The sequence below is a fragment of the Temnothorax americanus genome, unplaced genomic scaffold, assembly GCF_048541705.1.
Source record: "Temnothorax americanus isolate GAGA-0224 unplaced genomic scaffold, ASM4854170v1 Scaffold2, whole genome shotgun sequence".
Lineage (NCBI taxonomy): Eukaryota > Metazoa > Arthropoda > Insecta > Hymenoptera > Formicidae > Temnothorax > Temnothorax americanus.
Window position 1 is genome coordinate 857,518 of NW_027509338.1, and position 23,564 is coordinate 881,081.

Below are 23,564 nucleotides of genomic sequence, written 5' to 3' on the forward strand. Positions count from 1 at the left end.
TTCTGTGGAGGAGTTACCGTTCTAGAAAAATAAATTGTTTCGCATGGTTACAATGTCTTTTCATCTTTGTCCTCGCAATTTTTTGTTTCTTCGCGGCGAGCGAAAACCGCGCGGTGCCATAAAACGGGAACAAAATTGACACGTAAATAATAATGACCAATTATAGAACGACGCAATCTTATCTCGCTGAGTAAACCAAAGAGGCACCCGATTAAACACCGCAAACGCGTCGTCCCTTATTTTTTTTCGCAGTCCCGCCGGAACTTTTTCAATTTTAAAGTTAAATCGCGATTTTCAACAAGATTTATACGCGCGCTAATGCAATATTTCCTTAGTCGAGAGAACGTCCGTCCAGACTGCAGGACCAGTGCGACTATGAGGGATGAAACGATACGTTCTGCACCTTCCGGATTTTACGACAATGTACATGAGTGTCGCTTTAAATGAATCTGCTTAAGCGCTGAGAAAACTATTTTATTTCTCATAGAGATTTTTATATCGCTTGATATATCCAATGGATTCTTTGTTAAAACAAAATTGGCAGCGGATTTTATTAAAATTTGTTGAAAACCTTTAATTCATTGTCGGGTATAATTATGATAGATCTATGACATATTGAAGCAATCGTTCTTTTATGTTGTTACGTGCGAGCAAAATTCAACCAATCTTAAAATAGCCAAGAATGTAATTGATATCGATTAATTATCCGATTTCTGATGAGGAGACGGTTCTCAGGCCGCGGTCACAGGGCATAGAATTACACCTAAGACCTTCCTCCTCCTCTAAGATACAAGACAAAGAAGTAGTGATGAGAAACTCGCGCGAGGGGTTCTTGCCACTTGAATATAAATAAGAGCGAAAAATTATCGTACAGTCAGTTGTTGGGAGTCAGTAGTTTGTTGTCAATCAGTTAATCATTTTCTTGCGCTCATAATTTATTAACCGACAATCTTTACTTGAGCTAATTAAATTCTGACTTCAGCAAAACTCAAGACAGATCTTAATTATAATTTAAACCAGATCTTAAGTAACTGTTATAACAAAAATTCTTCCTCAAATAAAGGTAATTTTAATTTTAATTCTTGAAACCAATTTTTCAATAATTTCTTTAATTCCTTAACTCTTAACTGTCGCTGCCAAATAGCGTGGCAACAGAAATTTCCTGATTCTTGTCGCTGCCAAACAGTGTGGCAACAGGGAGTCCTCCTCTCCTTAACTGTTGCTGCGAAAGAGTGGCAATAGAATTTCCTTTAACCTATATTCATGCCCAGAAAAGGGGGCAAAAGGACTCAAGTTAAAAAGATTAAATTTCAGATTAAACAAACCATTCAATTTAATCAAGATCCTTTTCCATTATTTCTCAAATTAAAGAAATTAGAAACTGAAAATCAAGATAGTAAAAATCGCACTTTTCTCCATATAAATTAATCCCTTTAGATTATAAAATTTCCAAATTTTAATTTAATAAACAAATTTAACCCTTGTTATAAAACATATAAAATTCGTTATCTCTTCGCGCGCCGCGCGCGCGCGCGCGGACTGGATTAATCGCAAAACCTGGTCTAAATCCCGGGTAAATTACTTAAATGTTTTGACCTAAAAACGGACGAATTAATTTATCTTGACAGAACGTGACAATGCGTCTAATATCAATATTAGAAATCTTTGTTTCCAGAATATTATGCGTATTTGGGCAAACGCGCTACTCGTTTGCCAAAGATTTTCTTTTCACGCGCATTCGTTTTACATTTTCAACACTTGCGATTCGTCTGTGTACGGATGCAGAAACAAGCAAATTTTCAAAAACGTGAATATGACGCACTACACCTCACCTGCAGCTCCTGTTTTCTTTGCAATTCTCGGCCAGACTGTGACACGTTGGCATTTCGGCGCCGTCTATGCGCTGCGCGCAAGTTGGATGCATTTTCTCTTGCGCCACTATGCACTCGTCCTTTTTGCTGTCCGTTTTTCTGCAACATGAGAAACATAGACGAGTATGCAATAATATTCAGAAAATTATTTAAAGCGCACTATAATTTATTTAAAAAAAAATCTAAACAAAATTGCGACTCTAATATTATCCGAATTAAAAAACAATTAAATCTTAAAAAAATATTTCAACACTTTTGTTACTATTTATAGCTTTCAGCTTTAGTTAAAAGATCTAAATTAATTCGTGTTTTGTTTCTTAATTATTGTAATTTAAATAGTAATTAGTACTTTGTCACGAAATAATAATATCGATGCATTAATTATGACAAAATAGGGCTGGATGCGCATTGTTCGTTCGAGCGTTAATCAAATGCGTGTTTTATTTTAGTCAAATTTTTTTATTCAGTCGTTCGGATTGTTCTTATTTCGAGATGAATAAAAAGACGATTTTATAAAAAAACTGCCACGAGGACTCGTGGAATAAAAATAAAACGCGAAGCAAGAGCGGAAAGTTTCCGGATTGTTTCGCGACCAAAAGCCACTTTAAAGTTAAAGAAGCCTCATTAAAAAATACGAGCCTTTCGCGCGAGAGAAATATCAGGGTTGCTTCGAGGATTTCGTCGTAGTTGTTGTAAGATGTTGGCTCGCTTCTTATCGCTTGATATTTGCTTTATATATATAACTTGAAAAAATTTACGTATGCAATTTTGATTAATCTCTCAAGTAATTGTCAAGAATATAAAACATTTTTGCAGAAGAATTTGCGGTTATCATAAGATTGGATTTAATCAATAAATACTTTGCGCTATAATAAATAAGGATTATTTAATACCTCAAAAGACAATTTAATAATCACGAGAATTCCGTCACTCCCTTACTTGCTCGACTCGGGATTATACTAAAGCCTTTGATTACTCTTGTTACACAAAGTTGTAAATGCCAATGTAAATTAACTTTGTTTCACCGCATATTTTATAATTTCGTATTAATTATATTCTAAAATATATTCGGTTTCTCAATCTTCAACTTTATTACAACCGTGTTAAAAAAATTTATTTGTATAATAACAAATAAAATATTTAAGTTTTATTTAAAAGTAAAAAGGATATGGAGAAGTTACACTTGATTTGCTAACGTTTCTATCCTTTGATTGTAACCACAGACACACGGAAAGTTTTTTTTCTTTTCTATAAAGAATATCAAAGATATATCTGCAATAATAAGATACCGATCACAGGAGAAATTGTAATTTATAGCTACCTCTCAATTTAGTTTGAAATTTTCATAATTCACCGAGAACAATCTATTGCAATCATGCGCTTCCTCTATTCTTTATTCATCCCTGCAACTCTGTATTGTGCCTATTATTACCTGCTTCATCCAAGTTCAGCGTTGGATGCATGATGCGGGGATGCATCGAGAATATGATTTGGCATTTCTCTCAGTTAAACGCGTTTGCGTTTTCTTTTTTCCCCTGGCATATCGGCTCGGCCCGGCCGCCGCGCGTAGCCGGATGCAATATGTAACGCGCACTACTCGGCATATGCATAGCGGCCGGCGCGCATTGTTTCGCGTAGCGCGATCCAAAGCTCCGGTTTCAATTCGCCGGATTTCGAAAAAATTTTCGCCAGCGCGTACGTGCGCGCGCGCGTAATTAGAACGCGAGTTAACAACGCGCGTCCTTCGATTAATTCCAAATTAATTTACGACGGCGCCGACAGTTGATTCGTCATTGCGGCGCTCGCAGCTGCGCCACTCCCGGTACAATAATCCGTTATTAATTCACGTTACGTCGCGCATTGTGCCGCACGACACAGTCGCTCGCGCGGCTAGCCACCCTGCGTTAATATTTTAACGCGACTTTCTCACGACAATAGACGGCCAATTTAACATTCAGCACCGAACATTCAGAACATAACCGAAAAGAGCAATCGCTCCGGTATAGTTATGTTGACAGAAAATCTTACTGCTGAAAAAAAACGCTGTTAGCGAGAGACGCACGAAACACGCGATATTGCGGCAATATGTGGCAACCATGAAAAAGAAAAAATATATTAGGTGTACAAATAAGACTCCGCCGTTTTACAATAGATGGCCCCACCAGGAGGTTATGGTTGAAATTGTTAGATGTAAAGTGTTATATCGTAAGGTTGGACATCTGGCAACACCATAAACTTGACATAGTATCAGACTGTATCGGCATCACATAATTCTTTTCGTGCGAAAATGTCGAATTTTGAGCCAAATAAGCGTCATTTGCGGGAACTTTTGATTTATTTCTTTAATTTGAAGAAATCTGCAGCTGAGGCGCATCGATTGCTTGTAGAAGCATAGAAGTTGTCGTGAGTGGTTTCAAAAGTTTAAAAACGGTGATTTTGTCGTCGAGGACAAAGAACGTAGCGGAAGGCCGAAAGTGTACGAAGACACGGAATTGGAAGCATTATTGGAGGAAGATTCGTGCCAAACGCAAAAAAAACTTGCACTTACATTAGGAGTGACTCAACAAGCAATTTCACATCGTTTAAAATCGTTAGAAATGATTTTTTTGATAAAAAACGGCGGAAACTTATTTGTACTTCTTTTAAAAAGATTAAATAAATCCGTTAAATAATAAAGAAAGGAAAGAAATTGAAGATGTATCAAACTATGTAATAAATCTCTAAATATCAAAAATATAATAACAATAGAGTTAATAATAGAGTTAACCCTTTGGCTACGCGTGATTATAACGGCTTGCCGCTAACTTGTTTTTAGGAACAAAACGCCACTATAATAGCTTCTCTCTGAATGGTTCTCTTTCGACATAAAGTCATTATAATGTCTATTTCCCAAGCCTTTATACCTTGTTGCTATTGAGCAAGAATATATCTTCAATTAATCTGTGTATTTGTTTCACCGTAAGAACGTTCGCGTTTTTTAATCGAATTCTTTCTGGCTGAGCTGTGCGTACAGCGGTACCAGGTTCGCATCTAGCTCGGCCGTAACTAAAGAGTTAAAAGAAGGCTTGCCGCCTATATTGACCTGCAGAGGCAGAAGGCAATTTCCACGGAATGCTTGTGATTGGCGGTCTTGTAGAAGTGCTGCAGCGCTTCCATGCACTCGTTCCTCGCGCACGTCGTCGCGTCGCAGTGGCTCAGAACGGGCTCCAGCAGATTCTTGCATTCCGGATCGTTTCTGCGCAAACGAAAACATCCCATATGCAGTTTGTCCCGTCTACAATGATCAGTCGCGGTACAACGAGAAGTTGCGAACTCACTTGCAGGACGTGTAAGCGTGATGGCACGTGCTGGACAGGATCAGTTTCACCGGCTGTTGGATCTTGTCGATGTCTGACGTGGACGGTGGTTCCACGCCCATCTCTGCGAAACAAGCAACGTGTTAGACGGGACGGAAGGTGCCGATCCCATCGTTTATAATTAAGGACAAGCTGGGGTTTAGCCGTAATCTCTTTGCGTATAAAAGTTTCATATGATTCGTATGTTTAATCCGTTGGGTGAAGAACAAAGGGATAAACCATATTTTCCGATTTTAAGGTAGAAAGACGTTTGTGAAAATAGCTGATATAAAATCAAGCTACATCACGCTTCCTTCAGTGTTTCTCCATGACGGCAAATTGAAAAGCGGAAGGTCCACGTGACGAGTTAGAAATAAACTTGACACTCAATGGAAGAGCGGAAGATATCGCGCGGGATCTAATTTATCTCGACTCGTGATGAGACGAATTTAATTTTTAATGTCTTACTCTAAATTTATATTGATCCCGGTGTATATGCGTATAAAAATAACAACGTAAAATGTTCATTATAACCGGCGAAACTTTTCCAATTAGCGCCGTGTAATGCAATTGTATATCAGGCGCGCCTGCATTTGATAAATTGTGAAAAGCATCATTTATCATGGATATATATTTAACTATATTTTACGCGCAACGTTGAAGGTTCTTCCAGCACAAATTGAAACGCGAGCATCCGCGCGTTATCGATCGTGGGCATCGAGCGACGTGTGCAACCGCTTTTTCCTCGAAAGAGATCAACATCGGCGCGGTTAAACAGGGCGGCCCTCGAGTTTCCATCTGTCCTTATCTGTTATATTTGTAATGCACTGTTTACACCAGTCACTGGGGAGACCCACTTTTCTTGCACCGGTGTACACAAATGATAAATCATCGACGTCGCGCTCGAGGACATCGATGGAGAGCGATGCTTATCGTTTCCTTTATTTCCAACTTCATAAGAATTATGAATCCCAAATCAGGACGCGAACGGGCAATTTATCTTCATCATTTAAACGCAACGTTATTAAATCCCAAATTGTAGATTTAATTTATTTAAATTCACATATATTATATCGAATCTCATTTTATAGAGGATAAAAGTCCCCTATTATGAAACAGGATCCTAATATGAGATATGTTAAGCTAAAAGGCCCTATATAAACCCCATCTGTTGATCCCATCATGAAAAAACCCCGCCATCTCATATTAAGATATCTCCTATCTCATAATAGTGGATTTTCCTCTATATTTATATCAATTTTAAATAAATATGCGTTTAATTTCTAATATGAAAATAGATCGCGATGTGAGAAACAATGAGCCATATCATGGAAATCCCCGTTGGAAATTTCTGGCTTCGTAACAGACTCGAATTCGACAAGCCACCGTCCGAGAGATGTATCTATCCCGATGACGAATGATTGCCATCATTAACCAACATCCTCTCTTCGATTGATGGAGCCCGGCGACAGGGTTAACGATCGCGCGGGGGTGCCCGTGAATATCGGGAAGGGAGAACGAAACTACCTTTTCGTCGTGAAGGGTAAAAAAAGGGTCTAGGATTCCCCATGAGAAGAAGATTCTCCGCCCCGCCAGATGACTGGCCATAAGTCAACCACCGTGAAGAGCGTGGGCTTCGACGCACTTTATTAAGACAAACGAGCGGCTCCTAACTCCCCCCGCACATCCCTTTGGAGGCCTTGAATCGTTCGTGGATTATCTGTATATGTGTCTTTGTTTAAATGTGAAAGAAGAGATTGCCGATAGCCGTTTAAAGTTTTAACAGAAGCTTATGGATGAAAGAAGGCTATATAATCAAGGTAGAAAATTTTTATTTAGTTTCGACGAAAAATGTACAATATAAACAATATAAACATATATATCAAGTATGCGTATAATATTACATGAGAAAATTCTTTTAGAGAAACTGTTGTTTTATCTATATGCTTCTCTCAAATTATCGTGCAAAGATATAAAATACACTGATTTTAAAACCAACATCATTATATGTTAATGGATTCTCTCAAAATAAGTTTGGTATATTAAGTTATTGGCGATAAATTTAAACTAAAATTAATTTTTTTTATTTCTAAATATTTAATTAACAAAAATAAAAAAAGGAAAGAAAGAGAAAAAGAGGGAGGGGGAGGGAGAAAGATTAATGTGAATCATACAGCTATCGGCAGAATTGAAACGACTGTAAAAATTGTCGGAAAACGTAAATCAAAACGCACTTTAAGCATTTCCGATAGAATATCAATATCGCGAATTTCGGATCCAATCGGTGCGTAACGGGTAGAAGAACAAGAACAATTTCAAGCGGCAGTAATTGGAACTCATGTCGCATCGGCTTTCCGAGATCGATGTCGGGAGCTCGCCTTCGCGTCGCGAGGATATATCGCGGTTCCTCGGTCAGGTGAAGACCTTTTCGGTGACACAGGTGCGCGGATGCAGAAACTCGCTTCGGCGAGTCGTTAGACTCTCGAATCAACGAGATCATTTGCTCATGGAAAATGGAAAACGGCTAAAACGCCACGAGTGAAACACGTGCTTATTCTACGTATAGCACTTTGGCTAACGGTGTCAAATACAGAGCTTGTCCATTTTATTTGTGAAAAAATTCTATTTAACGCACAAAATTATGTAAAATAACGAGACGTCAATACTTTGTGAGTCAATTTTTAATATTTTCTTGCTATTTGATACTTTGAAAGTGACACTTTCTCACGTTAGAATAATATAATAAATTGTGACTAATGCTGTATAATTTGCTAGTTGTATATGATTAATGAAAGAAATGTGAAACGATGATTGATCGATGTTGATTCGATTAATAAGCCCGTGCCAATCATTTTGAAGCGAAGAAATTTACACGAAGGATTCTTACCGCATCAACAAATCCATTTTACTTTCATAAAGGTTCATAAAGCGAGCCGCAAACTTCACCATCAGTCAGACACGTCATGTAGAAATGTAGGACGTACGGTGAAACGTGACAGGAGCTGTCAGGACACCCCCCCCCCGAAATCTCGGCAAAACTCAGGTTGCGGTTTGTATCCCAGCTCCATGTTCCCTGTGACTTCCATTAAATTTCATCTATTACTGTAACCGGAGAAATAACCGCGCGGAATCGCGAATACGTCTCGCGAGTTCGCGGTCGTGATTTTTGTCGTTCGCGCGTCGTCGCAAAGTTGACGGGGGAATGCAAATCGCCGGTTAACGAAATTGCAAGTTCAACGTCGACGGTCGTGACTGTCCGCGCCTCTGTCCGCGTTGCATATTCAGCGCGACGTTAAACTGGCGAAATATACGCCGACCTCTTACGCGATATACTAAACGATTGAATGCGGTTCTTAAAAAGGATTCAAGATTCACGAGGGTAACTCACTTCCTCGCGCGCTCGTCGTCGTCGGATTCACGACGCGGAATCCAAAACCGCTAATTCTTATTCGCGCGGCGGCTAATTCACTCGCGAGTTTTCAATGTTGAACCGCGGATGAAATCGGCTGAAATTTATTACGCCGTAACAAACTTCGCGAGTGAATTTCATCGAGCACGAAATCTGGCCTAGTGGATTATTCTTTTGCGTTTTTAACGAGTGATTCAGTCGTGATTCGGCTGGTTGGTAATTGCTCTCGTCATACGCGCTCGCTTCTCGGTTAAATATTAAATGTACGATGTAAAAAATTGAATAAGATAAATTACTACAGAGATAAGTCGTCTGTGAATGTAATTTTAACAGATGGAACGACAAGAATGAAACGAGTGTAATCTTGATATAACTACGGTTATTCTCAAAACGGTTTTTCGCGCGAGTAATTTTTATAGCCGCCATTAGGTATTTCACTTAGCCAGTGCGCCTATTTTATTACGGAAATTAAATTAAGCGATTGAATAAGATTTTATTACATTTCATAATATATACAATTTTCTAAATTTATTAATTTAATTAACCTAATCTCTCTCATTAGTTTCAGCTAAGTATAAATAGAGCCGCAGTTAAACAAAAAGGAGGAATATTTTGCATGAAAAGATCGAATTACTTTTTTCTATTCTACTATTTTAAATCCCATAATATAATAATATTATATAGCAAGTACATAACATAATATTTAGCAATTTTTAATGAAACAGCTAACTGAGCTATTCTGATGTGTAGAATAAAAAAAAATTATGTATAATACACAATCCATATCAAACGTGACAATTGATGAGCGAGCCAACAACGTGCTAATTAATCATTAGCCCGGTACCGTAGAGCGGTCTCTCGATTTTATCCGCTATTTATATATATTTCAAACCGCAATGAATATCCGTAATTGATCGGCCAACCGAGTAATTAGCGCAGCTGTAATTGAGAGAAAATCGCGTTAAAGAAGCGCGCAAAGCGCTGAGCGGACAGCGTTTCCCGATCGCAATTGCATTTCCCATATTTGACGTTAATTGGCCGCGTGGGCAATTAGTTACAGCAATAATTGCGGAGAAACAAGATCCACGCCGGTGCCAAAAACGCCGCGGCTAATCGCGGTGTTATTCATGATTAGCCATGGCAGGAAGTCAAACAAAAAGATCTTTCAGCGCTCTGATATTATTTCAACCGATAAGAGTTATAATTTATATATTTTACCCTGCGTTTATATATTGCAGCCTATAAATAGCGTAATGTGATTCATTATTAATTGAAACAACTCATCTATGTAATTCTCATATTGTAACATTTGTAATATTTGACTTCGAGAAAATACTCTTAATAGATTAGTTTCAATTTGAATACTGTTTTTTTTTAAAGAAATTTTATTAACGTTTTTGTTTCGAAACATTAGTGTTTCCATATTTATTAAATTTTTTTTTTTTTTTTTTTAATAAACTAGACATCACAGACGCGCGCTTCGCGCGCGCTATTTAGCTTTAGTATTACACACAACTGTCAAAATATGCTATGACAGCCGCTCACGAAGTTAGCGCAGCAACAGAATCAATCAGCATCGCGGAAAAGAGCTAACAAAGCAATTCGAGACTTTCGAGAAGATGCGAGTATCGATTTAACATGCCTTTTTTCAGAAAGGATTGTATAGAGAGAAAAAATATTATTACATAGCAAAAGTATTATTATTTCATTAAATATTTATTTCGTGCAAATAAAGATTGAATTTTTGCAAAGCAACAATTCTCAAATTATTTGGTATATCCGATAGTGTATCCTTGCAAAAAAGTGGAACAGGAAATATTTCAATTAATTAAAACACAAAAGATTAATTAATCGTTAGTGTCTTCTCACTGTTATTTTGTAATTAATTTTCTTCCGGCCCTTTGAGCGCATCCGCGAGATTAAATATCGAAACATTAGCAATGGATTATATCGCGTTGTTAATTAATCAATAAAAAACTATAGTTAGTGTGTAATCGATGAACAAAAAAAGTTCACAACATGCGATTGTTGGATGCAACTTTAATTACTGCTCGTTTTTTACAGTATTAATTGCCATGGCAGAATTTTGATCAATCAATCTAAATACTCGCGCGTCTATGTTTTTGGTATTTTATCTCTTTTTTACTTTATTTTTTTCACGTTCGTCATTCCTTTGAACATGGCGATGTACATACATATAAATAAACACGACATAGCAAAAAAATCGTTATTGTAGGATTAAATAAATACTCTATTATATATAATTACAACGTATAAACTAATGTGTCAATGTGTTCATCAAAAATATTACTACTTTAAAGTGTGTCAAAGATTGAAGTTTTTAAAAACTTTTTTTTTACATTTTTTAATAATTTATCAAAAAGCAAACAAATAATAGAAAATAAATTTTTAGTTATTTTAAAGCATAGCTTTAAAGAATTGTCATTTTTTTATTGGCATTGCCAATAAAATCTCTCCATTCTATTAAAACATTCTTTTAAAATTTAAAACAAAATAAATAAAAAGTAAATTAAATTTTTGATAATGGGTAAATTTTATCTTTTATAAAAAAATAACACAAATAGTAGAAATATGCTTTCAAATATTCCAGTAGAAAACTGCGCGCTAAGTCGGTCTTGAAACACAGTTTCAAACTAAAGCTGAAAATAGTACACGTAATCAAATTAATAATCAATTCAATAATCGCAATGCTAAATAAGCATTGTTTTTTAAAAACAAGGTGTAAAGAATTTATTGCGAAAAATATCACCCCAGCCAGAATTTTAAAACCTGAGCCAAAAATACCTAGTCCCTTTTCAGCTTGAGTGTTTCAAGACCGATGCGACATTACTCGGCGCGCAGTTTGTTGAACTGAAAAAGATGTATACGCAAAAATATTATTAGGCACAAAAATCCAGCCTAAAACCGTGAAAGCATATTTCTGCTATTTGTGTTAAATTTTTTGATGTTAAAAATTCGCAAATAAAAGAAGAATAGATTAAGTCAAGATATTCTGCCGTTCTCTGACAGTTATTTTATATAAATTCACAATGTCACAGACTTGTCACTTGTCTCACAAACTGTTTCAAAATTTTATTTCGCTCGATATACATTAAATGCGAAGAAATAGTTATTGTACAAATCCTCTTCTAAAAAGGGCATTTTATCCTATCTAAAAAAAGGCACTAGTCTTCTCTTCTAAAAAGGGCATGTCATCGATACTCGAATCTATCGAAATATTGTTGTCGCTTTTCCACGATGCCGACTGGGTTGCACTTACTTCATAAGCGGCTGTCATGGCATATTTTGACAGTTATGTGATTAATAGTGTAAAGTTAATAGTAACAAGAGAATATTAAAAATAAATAGCGCGCGCGTAGCGCGCGTCTGTAATGTCTGGTCATTAAAAAACAAAAAAAAATGCGTAAAGAACGAAATTGGCCTCTTGGAAGACTCTGTTCCTCTTAATGAACGACGAGCGAGATACCGAGTGAGCGCACCTGCACTCGTCCGGCCGCCGTTTCCCTCGAATCCGCGCCGCGGGGAAACGGCGATCGATGTAAAACCGTCGTGTTGTAATATCGAATACGACGAAAACTTGGGCGAATCTTGGGCACGTTGGCGGATTAAAGTTCCAAATCCGGCGGCTCGAGAAATAATATGCAGACGCGCGAGAGAGATACGAGTAGAAGGCAGGAAATGAGAGCAACCGGGGAGAGAGAGTTGAAATTAAATTAAACTTTCGCCGCGATAAATCTTACTCGTTGAAGTGATTATCTTCGCGAGATATTACGCGGGAGATGCGATCGATCGTTCGCTCTTTCATCTCGTTGACGGAAAATCGTGATCGTCAAATCCGATGATTAATTCCTATTATTTGCCCGCTCAATCATTTATCTTGACTAATTGCAAATTATTAATTGTTTGATATCATATTTTCACTCTTATATACAATAAATAATTCTCTTCAAAATATCTTATATTCATAAGTTTTGTAAAAATATAGTCACATCTCATATTTACATAATTATCTCTTTTTAATTATGCCAGAGTCTAATTAAAAACATCGCTATTTATATTTTCATATTAATTATTTACAAAATATTTTATATAATTCTAATTTTGATGATATGGACTATGTAAGTATATGGTTATATATAAACAAATAATAAAATAAATAAAATGTTTTCTATTAGAGAGGTAAAAATATGAAAAATCAGATTTCACGGGGTATCGTATTATATAATACCAAGTGAAGCAATTTATTTATTCGACGTATAATAAACTTGCATGCGGAAATATATTTGTTGCACGGAAATAACTAATGAATTTCATTTCACCGCGTTGCACACTGGGTAGGCTCACCGGAAAGCATTTTTATTGTAATTGTTTATTACTATTTGATATATTGAAACGGACGCGCTTTTTTTCCCCACTAAAATACAAAAAATTATTTCGGACACGCGAAGATTTACCAGGCGGCGATGTAATTAGTATTTTCAGCGAGATATTCCCCATGTATTTCCAGAAATCTATATTTTAGCGTGTTATACTACAAACTCTCTCTCCCAGTATCCTTTTCCTATCTGCAATATACATATAAACAGGATTCCCATCAAAAATGTTTATCGTATCACATTCATCTCTCGGATGAATAACAACTAATTTTTGGACATTTTCTCTTTTTCCCGAAGAGTATACAGCTTTTTCATATTTTAAATTGGCTCGTATTTGACAGTATATAAAAATATCAAAGAGAATTTCTGCTAAATAAACAAAATAGCTTATTTTTAAGACCTATTCTTTGTCCCGTATAAATCACATAAGTTTTCAAATGTTTTTAATTCGTAATAATCACATCTAGAACTAATGTTTTTATATAAAAGTAACCTATAATCATCATGCGTTTTTAGGTCAAAAAATGAACTATTTGCAATACAATGGGTAAAACGTTTTACTCCTGTTCGTCGAAACACATTGAGAATTATCGCAATGTATGATGAAAGTCATCGCATGCATAAAAACCAGTTTCATATACACCCTTTCCTTCGCGAAACTTGACTATCCAGCATCAACAAGGTGCCGTCGCGGGCAGTTTGCGGGAAAATATGAATTTGCACTGCGCATTAAAACAAATGGAATTTTCCATGATGCACATCCAGCGACGCCACGACACATTTTTGACATAATTTGCCGCATCCGGCAAAAAAAATCATCTTAGTGGAAAAATTTATGATTACATACCGGACAACTTACTACTTAGTACTTAATTGCATTGATTGCGTACAATTTGTGCTGGAATATTGAGACAATGGTAGCTGATAATTCCGCCATTCACACATCACGTCGCATGAGATTGCTCACGACAATCTCTCATGAAGAAAACGATTGAAATAAATAATAATTTGACTTTCCTAATCGTAATCATAATCGTATTATATAAATAATTTTGAAATCGTTTACATATTTTTACATTTACCAAATATAATTAAAAAACATAAATATATAACCAACGTATTTTTAGCATCGCTTTAGTATTGTATTATAAAAAAATTATTCGATTAATTTATTTATTTATTCGTAAACAAAATTGAATTAAATCAATAGAACACTTGTTCATTGTGCAAGAAACATCTATTTATAACGCACATTTATATAGAATCGTAATTTTCGATTAAAAATAAATAATGCGTTTACTTTAGAAATAAGAAATAAGATTATGGTGAGAGACTCACGTTCGAAATCATCCGTTTGGTTCCTCTTGTGATGTGTGCGATGATGATGGCCATCCGGAATGGGAATCTGCTTCATGTTGAGCAGATCGCGATGCTTGGCATCGATCAGCGGATTTTCCAGCTGCGACTCAATCACCTCGAAGCTGGTGGAATTATCCGGATGGGCGATGACCTTCACTGTAAATGACCGGGCGTAACAAGTTGTGCACAAAAAGTACAATCTTCAAGATAAATCCATCGTTATATAGAAGGAATTAAAAGAGACCTTTCTTCCGAGCTATCTTGCAAAGAAAAGACGAAAGAAAGCTCGCGATTGTGCGCCATTCTAGAAATTATTGAGGAATCGCTGCTCTTATATTCGAAATTTCAGCTGTAGTCGCGAGCTGCGAAATTGCATTCCGAGGTCGTTGGAAAATTGCGAGAGCGTTTTCTCTTTGGCTGATCCGCGAACATATTTGCGTGCGGAAATTTTACTGCGTTATGATGCTGCAGCTCGCGACGCGAAGAGTCTGAGAAAATAATACCTACAACGGAAAGCTTTTTTTTCTCGGCTACTGTAGTCACACATTGAAGTGAGCGGGAACGAGACAAAGGACTAATCATGACTTTTTGATCCTTGTCATAAGCGCACTTGTAAGACACATTGAATAAAATATATATTTCAATTATACATGTTAAATAAAGAAATAATCCAGTGTTGCATTTCTAGTTACAACTTATAATTGAACTAATTTCTTTAATTCGATTAAAAAAATGTATTAGGTTAATTATTGAAACTTTGGAAAAAATTTAATGTGGATTATACTTCAGATGTATAATCAAAAATTTTTTTTAACAATGATGTAATAAGTGATAAAAGTAATATAACTGAAATAGTATTTTCTTTGTTTAAAAAAAAAATATATATTATTGTACTTTAACATTCATGTTCACCAATATACGTAAAAAAAACATTAAATTTTACAAACATTTATTCTTCAATTTTTTAAAATTGATTAATTTATTACGTAAAATACTGCATGAAATAATTTTAAAAGTTCTTAATAAAATGAAGAAACAACTTTGAAATGTTAAAACCGTTTTACAAAGTTAAAAAGAAATAAGGAAAGAATATATAATGCTAAATATTATTAATAATTAACTGGAACTAATGCTTGCCGTTTTACTTAGATATTAAAAATTTATTAATTCGCTGTTATATAATCGACAAGTCGAAGTCGCATAAATTCTAAGTACTATATTCTCTCATAAATACTTATACCCGTAATTTACCTGTGCTATGTATACATATATGATTCCTAATATTTTTTAAATAATTAGCTTCTCCTGTCGCTAAATAAATAATTAAGCGGACTACGCTGGGATGCAGATGGGTATCACAACCATATTTTCACACATTTTTCATATTCGTGATTATAGATAAAAGTAAACAAAGCAATGGAAATTCCAAGTTTCATTAAAATTTAATCGTTGTTATAAATTATTATAAATTAATTTTAACAGTTTTATCTCAAATAGAATTAAACAACAGCTTCTCAATTTCAATGTAAAAATTTTCGAAACTGTGTCAGCATATTTTTTCCATTTCCAATTTCCCGAATATACCCTGCCAAAGTAAGATTCATAAAAGGTACACGAGCATGCCCATCGCAGTGCCCGACGTACTCACGCGAGCGAAAAACTTTTCAGACACCTAACGTGTCTCCCTGGAACACGTCCTTTGGCGGCTTCGCAAAATGAGGTCCCTTGTACGTGCCGGTGGGCCCGGTACGAACCTTGGTCGACGAACTCTTCGCGGAGATCGAAGAACCGATCGACGGGCGGCGCGGCTGGCCTGATTTCGAGGTCATCGAGGTCGTCGTCGGCGCGGTCGAAGATCGCGCGGTGCTCGTAGGTGGGCCTGGGCGCAAACTTCCTCGGGGCCGGCAGCCGGGGCAGTTCGGCATGGCCGGGCCCGTGGGCCCCCAACGGCTCGTCCAACACGGTAGGCGTGGGACGAGCAGTCGCCGGCGCGTACGAGCCCGCCGACGACGACGACAGTGTCGCGACGACGGACGGTGGTGCGGGTAGTGCGGGGTGCTGACGGTGATGGTGCTGGTGCTGTAGGTGGTGATGGTGCCGATGCTGGTGCGGGTGCGCGTCATGCTCGCTTTGGGGCTGCAGGTGCACTGTGCCGGAGGCGCGATCATGCTTGGACAACGACGACGAAGAAGAAGAAGAAGAAGAAGAAGAAGAAGAAGAAGACGAAGAAGAAAAAGAAGAGGAGGAAGAAGAAGAAGAGAAGGAGAAGGAAGAAGAAAAAGAAGATCCATCCGTCGACCGATCCGGATGATCAACGCCTGGACGACGCGAGGTCGCCGCGCGATCCTCGAACCGATTCATATCGGTCTCGTACCGGTCCGAATCGGTCCGAGGGTCGTACGCCTCGACTACGAGGACGGCTGGCCGGCCGGGCAGCTCCGGCGCTTCCTGGTGATGATGTCGATCGCCGTGACGGTGGTGGTGTTGATAGTAGCGATTGCCGGGCTCCCGTATGTCGTACGTGCTGTCGGGATCGTAGTACGGCGGGGTGCGCGCGGTCCCGGGGAACAGAAAATAGGGGTACATACTGGTCGGCGGCAACCAGATCTCCTGGTAGTTCTCCTGCTGCGGGTCGAACGGGTACAGGGCCGAATCCGTGCCCGACAGATCTACGGAGGTGGAGGAAGGCAGGACCTCTGTAACACAGAAGCAGAGCCGCGGACGAGAACAGGGTGAGTGAGGGTGCGCGTTCGCCATCTCGGTTTACGCAACGTGCGAGGTCTGCGTGCTGTTGTTGTGGGGTAAAGTGTCGTGATGGTGATAGTGATGATGGTGGTGGTGGTGGTAGTTGCGGTGCACGGGCGTTAACGGGGGATAAATCGCAGAGAGGAGACTTCGGCTCGATATCGCTGGCTGGGAGATAATATACCAGCTTCTGTCTGTCCAGATAAATAATCGCATGGATATCGAGTATTATCGATGTTCCGAGACGTTGAACACAAAGATGAATGAGCGTAATTGTAGACGCAACGTTCCATGTTATGAAATTAATTTAGAATGGTTATGAATTAATCAATGTACTCGTGGTTTCTTGACATTTTTATCAAAAGTAGAGTTTTTTTGCGGAAACGACAGAAAAAATATAAATTAAGTAGAAATGGATAATATGTTATGTATGAATTTAAACATATTTGAACTAATTGTTTAACAAACAAATATAAATTAATATTGCATATTGAAATCGAGTATTTAATTCCGATCATCGTCTAACGAAGAATTTAAAATTCTACTAACAATGAGATATTAATATCTCTCGAAAAAAGTCACGTTTCCATGTGTTAAAAATATATTATTGTATAAGATGTATTTATTACATTTTCTGGTCAGTGAATTCTCTTTTAAGAAAAAGAATTTTTAGATGTTAACTATTCTCGGCGATTCCAAGATTTTTATCATTAATAAATAGAGACCACAAAAATTTCTTTATTTAGAGAATATTACTAATTGCCATACGTAAATATCTCAAGATTTTTATTTGAAAAAAGAATTATAAATAAGATATGACAAAACTAAAACGTCTTTATTTTATCTATATTTGAGAATTGATGCACATAAATATGTCAATATATATGAGATAATAGTACTATATATATATCAAAATTTTATTATTATTTATTTTCAATGTCTATTTAAATCATTGATATATGATCGTTGGAAAAATTGCTTTCGACAAACGCAATTATAGTCAAAAATCAAGAAATAATTTAAGAGGAAATAATATTATTCGTGATTTAATTGAAACTAGGTCAAATTTATTATCACAGTCAATTATCACAAATTTATTTTATAAAAATGCATTTTTTATTTATACTCTCATACTATATTTTTAACAAATTAATTCGGCTAAAAAATTATTTTAAATTGCATAATTATAGTTAATCGTGAGTTACTTCAAGCGCGTTATTAACGAGCAGCAAATATCTTCCTGAATGTCCACACGACGATGTCGGGCGTTTTCTCGTTTGTCAGGAGTGATGGTGCGACGCGAAATAAAAAACCGGCAAGAAGACGAAGTTAAATGAACCGGCAGATAATCGAAATCGACAAGCGACCTGGCGTCTCTTTCCGGGGAGGATTTTCGGACTCCTTCGAGAATACTCGTGAGACTTGAAATTATCCCGAAGCGATGCGCCGCGCTCGCCGAGCGTGATTTCGTTCTCAAGAGATTTTGGGATTCCCGAGAGATTTGTCGCAAGAGACGCAAGAGACCGCGGGACGTTAACCAAGAGGGTTAACTCTTGGCTGGTTCTGCGTCAATCGTTCGTAAGCGAAATGGAAAGCCGAATAAATTACTGCGCGCCTATTTTTTTCTCGTTTTTAATTGCGCGCTTTTCTTTCAGCTGTCACGTCACATTCTTTATTCCGTTGTCAAATTCTTTAATTGCAAGTTCAATAAAGAAAAAAAGTATACATATATTATTTATTTCATTGAACATTTGATAATTAGTAAAAAAATCAAATGTACTGTCGGAATTAAATACTCGCGACTTATAATTTTTAATTTTAAGAAAAAATATATTTAGGTAGTAAGGCAACTTGAATACTTCCAAGTATACTTCCCTACTACGCTTACTGTTGGATTTACCTACCGGACACTTTTACTAGAATACAGAAAGTATATATTAATCAACAAATCGTTTTTTTTTTTTTTTTTCAATTAAATTTTATTGAACGTCGATCATCAACTTGTCCTATCTGTTTAAATATTTAATTTGCTGACGAAATCAACTCTGATAGCCATACGACATTTTCCGATAAATCGTTCGGCGAGACGTTGAGGAACGAAGGAGAGTATAGTGAGTCGAGTATAGAGAGTAGACAGAGTCGTAGTAGGCGTTACACACACTAACAGGCTACACACCTCAGAGAGAAAACAAGCCGTAAGTTATAGGCATGCGGGTGCCGATTCGTCGATTCCCCCAGTATATACGGATTCACGGGCATGCAGAAATACGACATGCGGTGCACAATTCCCGGTTGCCGCAACTCCACCCCGCAGAATCGGCTATCCGGAAGTGTGGAGCGGCTCATCGCCGCCACCTTGGACTCGCGCTTCATCCGTCAAGCGTGCGCGTTTCATATTTCACGGTGCAAGCAATCTCGGCCGATCTCGCGACGTCGATTCGTCGCGGTGGATTTACGACGACAAAGGAAAATTGCGAGAGTGTCGAACGCGAAGCGATCGAATCCTGTCAACGTTCTATCGCGCGGTTCCAACGCGGTACAAGAGGGGATTGATACGGCACACGAGTCGGCGCGGCGATCAGATCGACAAAATTGGAAAAGATTCTCAACCACGCGGAGAGTCTAAATGATAAACGAATGAATATATAATACACGCATTTAATCGAACCATAAATGTGCGCTCTAGTTCCGATTATTCACAGGTCGCGGAGGAAAGGAAATAATTATAAGATCCAAAGATATATCCCGTTATACGTTTGCGGCGCAGCCGTTAATATTTAAATAGCAAGGTGTCTAACTAAGAATATCGTACAACCGTGAATATAACGGCGCAGCCGATATATTCCCGCGAGATCGTTTCGTCTCGATAGCGATTCTCCATCTCGTCGATTTATCTCGTGGGCGTTTGTCGAATGGAGCGCGCGCGAGCGGTCGCGCGCGGCGCGTCGAAATATTCATGACGTATATATATGGTGTGTACGCGCGAGATCGCAGACGAATGAGGCGAGAGAGACACTCGGGGGATAGTCTCCGAGGGGCGGCGGCGGCGAGGATATTGGTCTCGAAACGCGAATCCTCCGAGGGAGGGGGGGGGGGCGGAGTGCGTCCTCATAGGGGGTGCCGAGGTGCGCTTTCACGTGCAGACATTTCTCTCTCGTGCGTTCCGGGATTTCGAGGGATCGATCCCTCGCGTTTCCTCGGGCCTCTCCCTCCATTCGGAACGGACGTCTCTTCCTCTCTCGTGGAACCGGACCGACGGTGGAGGAGGACCCTCCACGCCGAACCCCTTCAAGTATACCTCCGATCGAACGTTTCGAGACGTTCGATTCTGAGTATCATGCGCTCCGCTACTTCTCCGGCGTGCCTTCGTTTTATTAACTTCGGATGAGTAACGTGAGATGCGACAGACCTGACCCAGGATAGTTAAGAGCTTCGGTGACATTTAAAAAGAGAGATATGACGGAGATATTACAATTTTTAGCACTTTTATTTTGTAGATTTTCGTGCTTTCATACTCCGTGGCAAAAAAATATCGTAGCTCCTAAATATCGGCTATATGAGACACCTCACGTTGTTCAAGATATTGCAGTTTCGGAATGTTATTCACCCAGAAAGTGCGACGATAGGGGTCACGGAGATTTCTTTTTCTTTGTGTACGAGAGGGCAGTTTGATTTTTATATAACGAGCAAGATTGTTATAAAAATAATAAATACTTAAAGAGATTTTGCGCTGTTTTTAAACAACTGGCTGTTGTGTTGTGATGTAGATACTTGCAATTGTAATCTACTTGTTAATTTGTTCTGTTGAGGTTGGATCTTGAATCTTTTTATATATATTACAATAGAATTTATCGCAATTATATAATACTAGTTAAATTAATAACTTTCAGAAGAGTATAAGTAAAAAACTGAAATAATATTCAAGTCGCATTACAATTAAAATGTACCAAATAGTAACGACAATTGCTTCTCGTTCGATGTAACTAATAATAGTACGCTATTAAATAGCAATTAAGTGCTATCATGACTCGCCATCTATTATTCAGATAATCAATAACTAATAAACCGCGCGCGACAATAGTGAGAGAACTTTATGTCTGTCAACTTAGATATAGTCTTTCTAATCAATTTACAATTTGCAATAATAAAAATGTAATCGAACGATCAATATGTACGCGATTAAGCGTAATGATAGGACGTCTGAGATATTTCCCACATGTCGGAGATTCCATCATTTGTAACGGCAAGAAGTAATTTAATACGACTGCGCGGAGTAGTTCGAGCGCGTTTATATAAATTTCGTGCTCGAGGACGGCATTCCTCCTCCTTTCTCTCGCCCTTCTTTCTCCTTCATTGCTATTCATACACCTACCGTCTGGTTGTTCGATATCCTGGGGAAAAGAATAAGAACGGAGGATGGCGAAGGGTCGGCCCATTTAAAGTCGCGCTCTTCCAATCTCAATTCAAGATCCAGATCTACATACCGGACGAATCGTTTGGTATTACGCGTTTCGAACGTCTTATTTTTATGTTCAAACTTGCGTGAGACAGTATTGGCAGTAACGTCAAAAGTATCGGATTGATTTCAAAGGTATATTTAAAAATTTTTAAATGTGAAAAAGTCTTTAAAAATGTGTAGTTGTATTATATAAAAATATTGCTCAATGAATAATCGGATATAATTTTTAATTGTCTAAATATTTTTGCACATTTTAAAGTAATTAATTAGTAATTAATTAAAAAAATGGTAAAATCTTTGACAGCAAGTAATTAAACTTCATACAAGAGGTAAATAATGTCCAACTTCAGTTTAGAATTATATTTGTCGACTCGCGAAAGTTTCAAAGGATTATTAAACAAATTCTTTCTTATGAAGTGTAATATATCGTCAAGATATAAGTTATTTGACTCATTTGGTCACAGATCACTTAAAAAGCAATCTTTCAAGCATTTTCGTTAAACGTTTGACCCGACATCGTTACCGATTTAGACACTAAATTGTATTAGTTTGTAGTTGTTGGCTAAGTATGTCATCGACATACCGTACGGCATTCAAAATTAATTTGAAATTGTAGCAAAGGCACGCAGAATTTCTTTGTTTCGCGAGGTCAAAGTATAGTTTTTTTTCTGCGTCGAGAGCAGCTAAACTGAATTGTTTGTACAATTTTGTCTGTAGCGTTGGATGTTAATTACGTTATAACATTGTTACCGTAATGATTAATTGTTCGTTTATGTTTCCGCGCTGAAAACTGCTCTCGGCCAGTCACGCATTCCACAACTGTTAATGCTATCGTCGAGTGTGTATGTCGCGTTCATCGCTCGCACTATTGCACCGCTGTTGGCGCGATTCATTCGTCAAACGCAACGCAAGAGACAACATTTGTCACACATGCGTGTGATGCGTGTAAAGATACTTACGTTTCACGTGCGTGCGTTGCACGCTTTGAGTTTTTTGTTGTCTTATTAAATTACAATTGCGAGGCACGGGCAGAAGCGTTATCGATCCTGGATGTATGTACAGTTGGATGTTCAATAATCAAGCGAAGTATATAAATTAAAATAAATTGGGGTAAAAAGTGAACTAAATAAATTAAATTTAAGTGATTACACAGTTTAAATATATAATGATTAATTTTTACAACAGATTTGTATGTACTGAGTTTTGTTAGTACCTATTGTAAATAATTTAAAATATTTAAATAGATACGCGTCAAGCATTCTATTATTATATAAAATAAATAGTTTGTTCCTCGCCCCAATATTGAATAACAAAAGAAATATTTATTTCGACAACTTTTGGCAAATGTAATTAAAAATAAACGTGACGTTTATTTTTAATTACATTTGCCAAAGGTTGTCGAAATAAATACTTTTTTTGTTATTCTATTATTACTTTTGTAAAAATAATTTACAGGACATAGTTTTAAAAATGATGAAAAAAAAATTGATCTATATTAAAACATATTGGAACAGCGAAACATAATTTCGATTAAAATTATATTTCTATTAAAAAAAAAATTTTGTTCCTGAAATTGCTGCGGTAATACATCTCTAACGCATCGGTTATTATCTGCTTCTCAAAGTTAGGATTCATTGTTATCTTCGTTTTAATGCTTGCATCTTCCTCTTTAGTTAATTACGAAGAAAGCTTATCCGAGGGTGAGGATAACGTTCTCCGACGAGCCTTGAACACTGCGGTATCGCTTAAAAGTAATTGCCCCGTCGAGCAGCATTCTACCTCGCTCGCAACTTTGATGCCAGGGAAAAAAATGAGAGAGTAACAGGAAGTGGCTTCAGTTTAGTGTACGTCAGTTCTCAGCTGGAAGTCCGCTTTAAACGCGAGACTGATGTTACAATGAGCCCCTCTCGTTTATGCACTTTGTTGATAACAAATTTCGCACTTTGTTGCAAGAATTTGAGAGCGCCGTCGATTATGCATATATATTAT

General features: G+C 37.4%; 1 protein-coding gene across 3 annotated transcripts in view; it reads right to left on the reverse strand.

The window, feature by feature from the left end:
• Positions 1–23,564, reverse strand: part of Gfrl (Glial cell line-derived neurotrophic family receptor-like) — a 364,389-nt gene that overhangs the window by 41,958 nt on the left and 298,867 nt on the right. Inside the window, exons 6-10 of one of the 3 annotated variants that reach the window (XM_077405673.1) lie at positions 16,126–17,067; positions 14,351–14,527; positions 5,189–5,291; positions 4,954–5,106; positions 1,833–1,970 (exon numbers count right to left, since the gene is read on the reverse strand). In XM_077405673.1, coding sequence (XP_077261799.1) covers positions 1,833–1,970; positions 4,954–5,106; positions 5,189–5,291; positions 14,351–14,527; positions 16,126–17,067 — 1,513 coding nt within the window. The remainder of the gene's footprint in view (positions 1–1,832; positions 1,971–4,953; positions 5,107–5,188; positions 5,292–14,350; positions 14,528–16,125; positions 17,068–23,564) is intronic. The other 2 variants (XM_077405674.1, XM_077405675.1) reach the window with 2 other exon arrangements.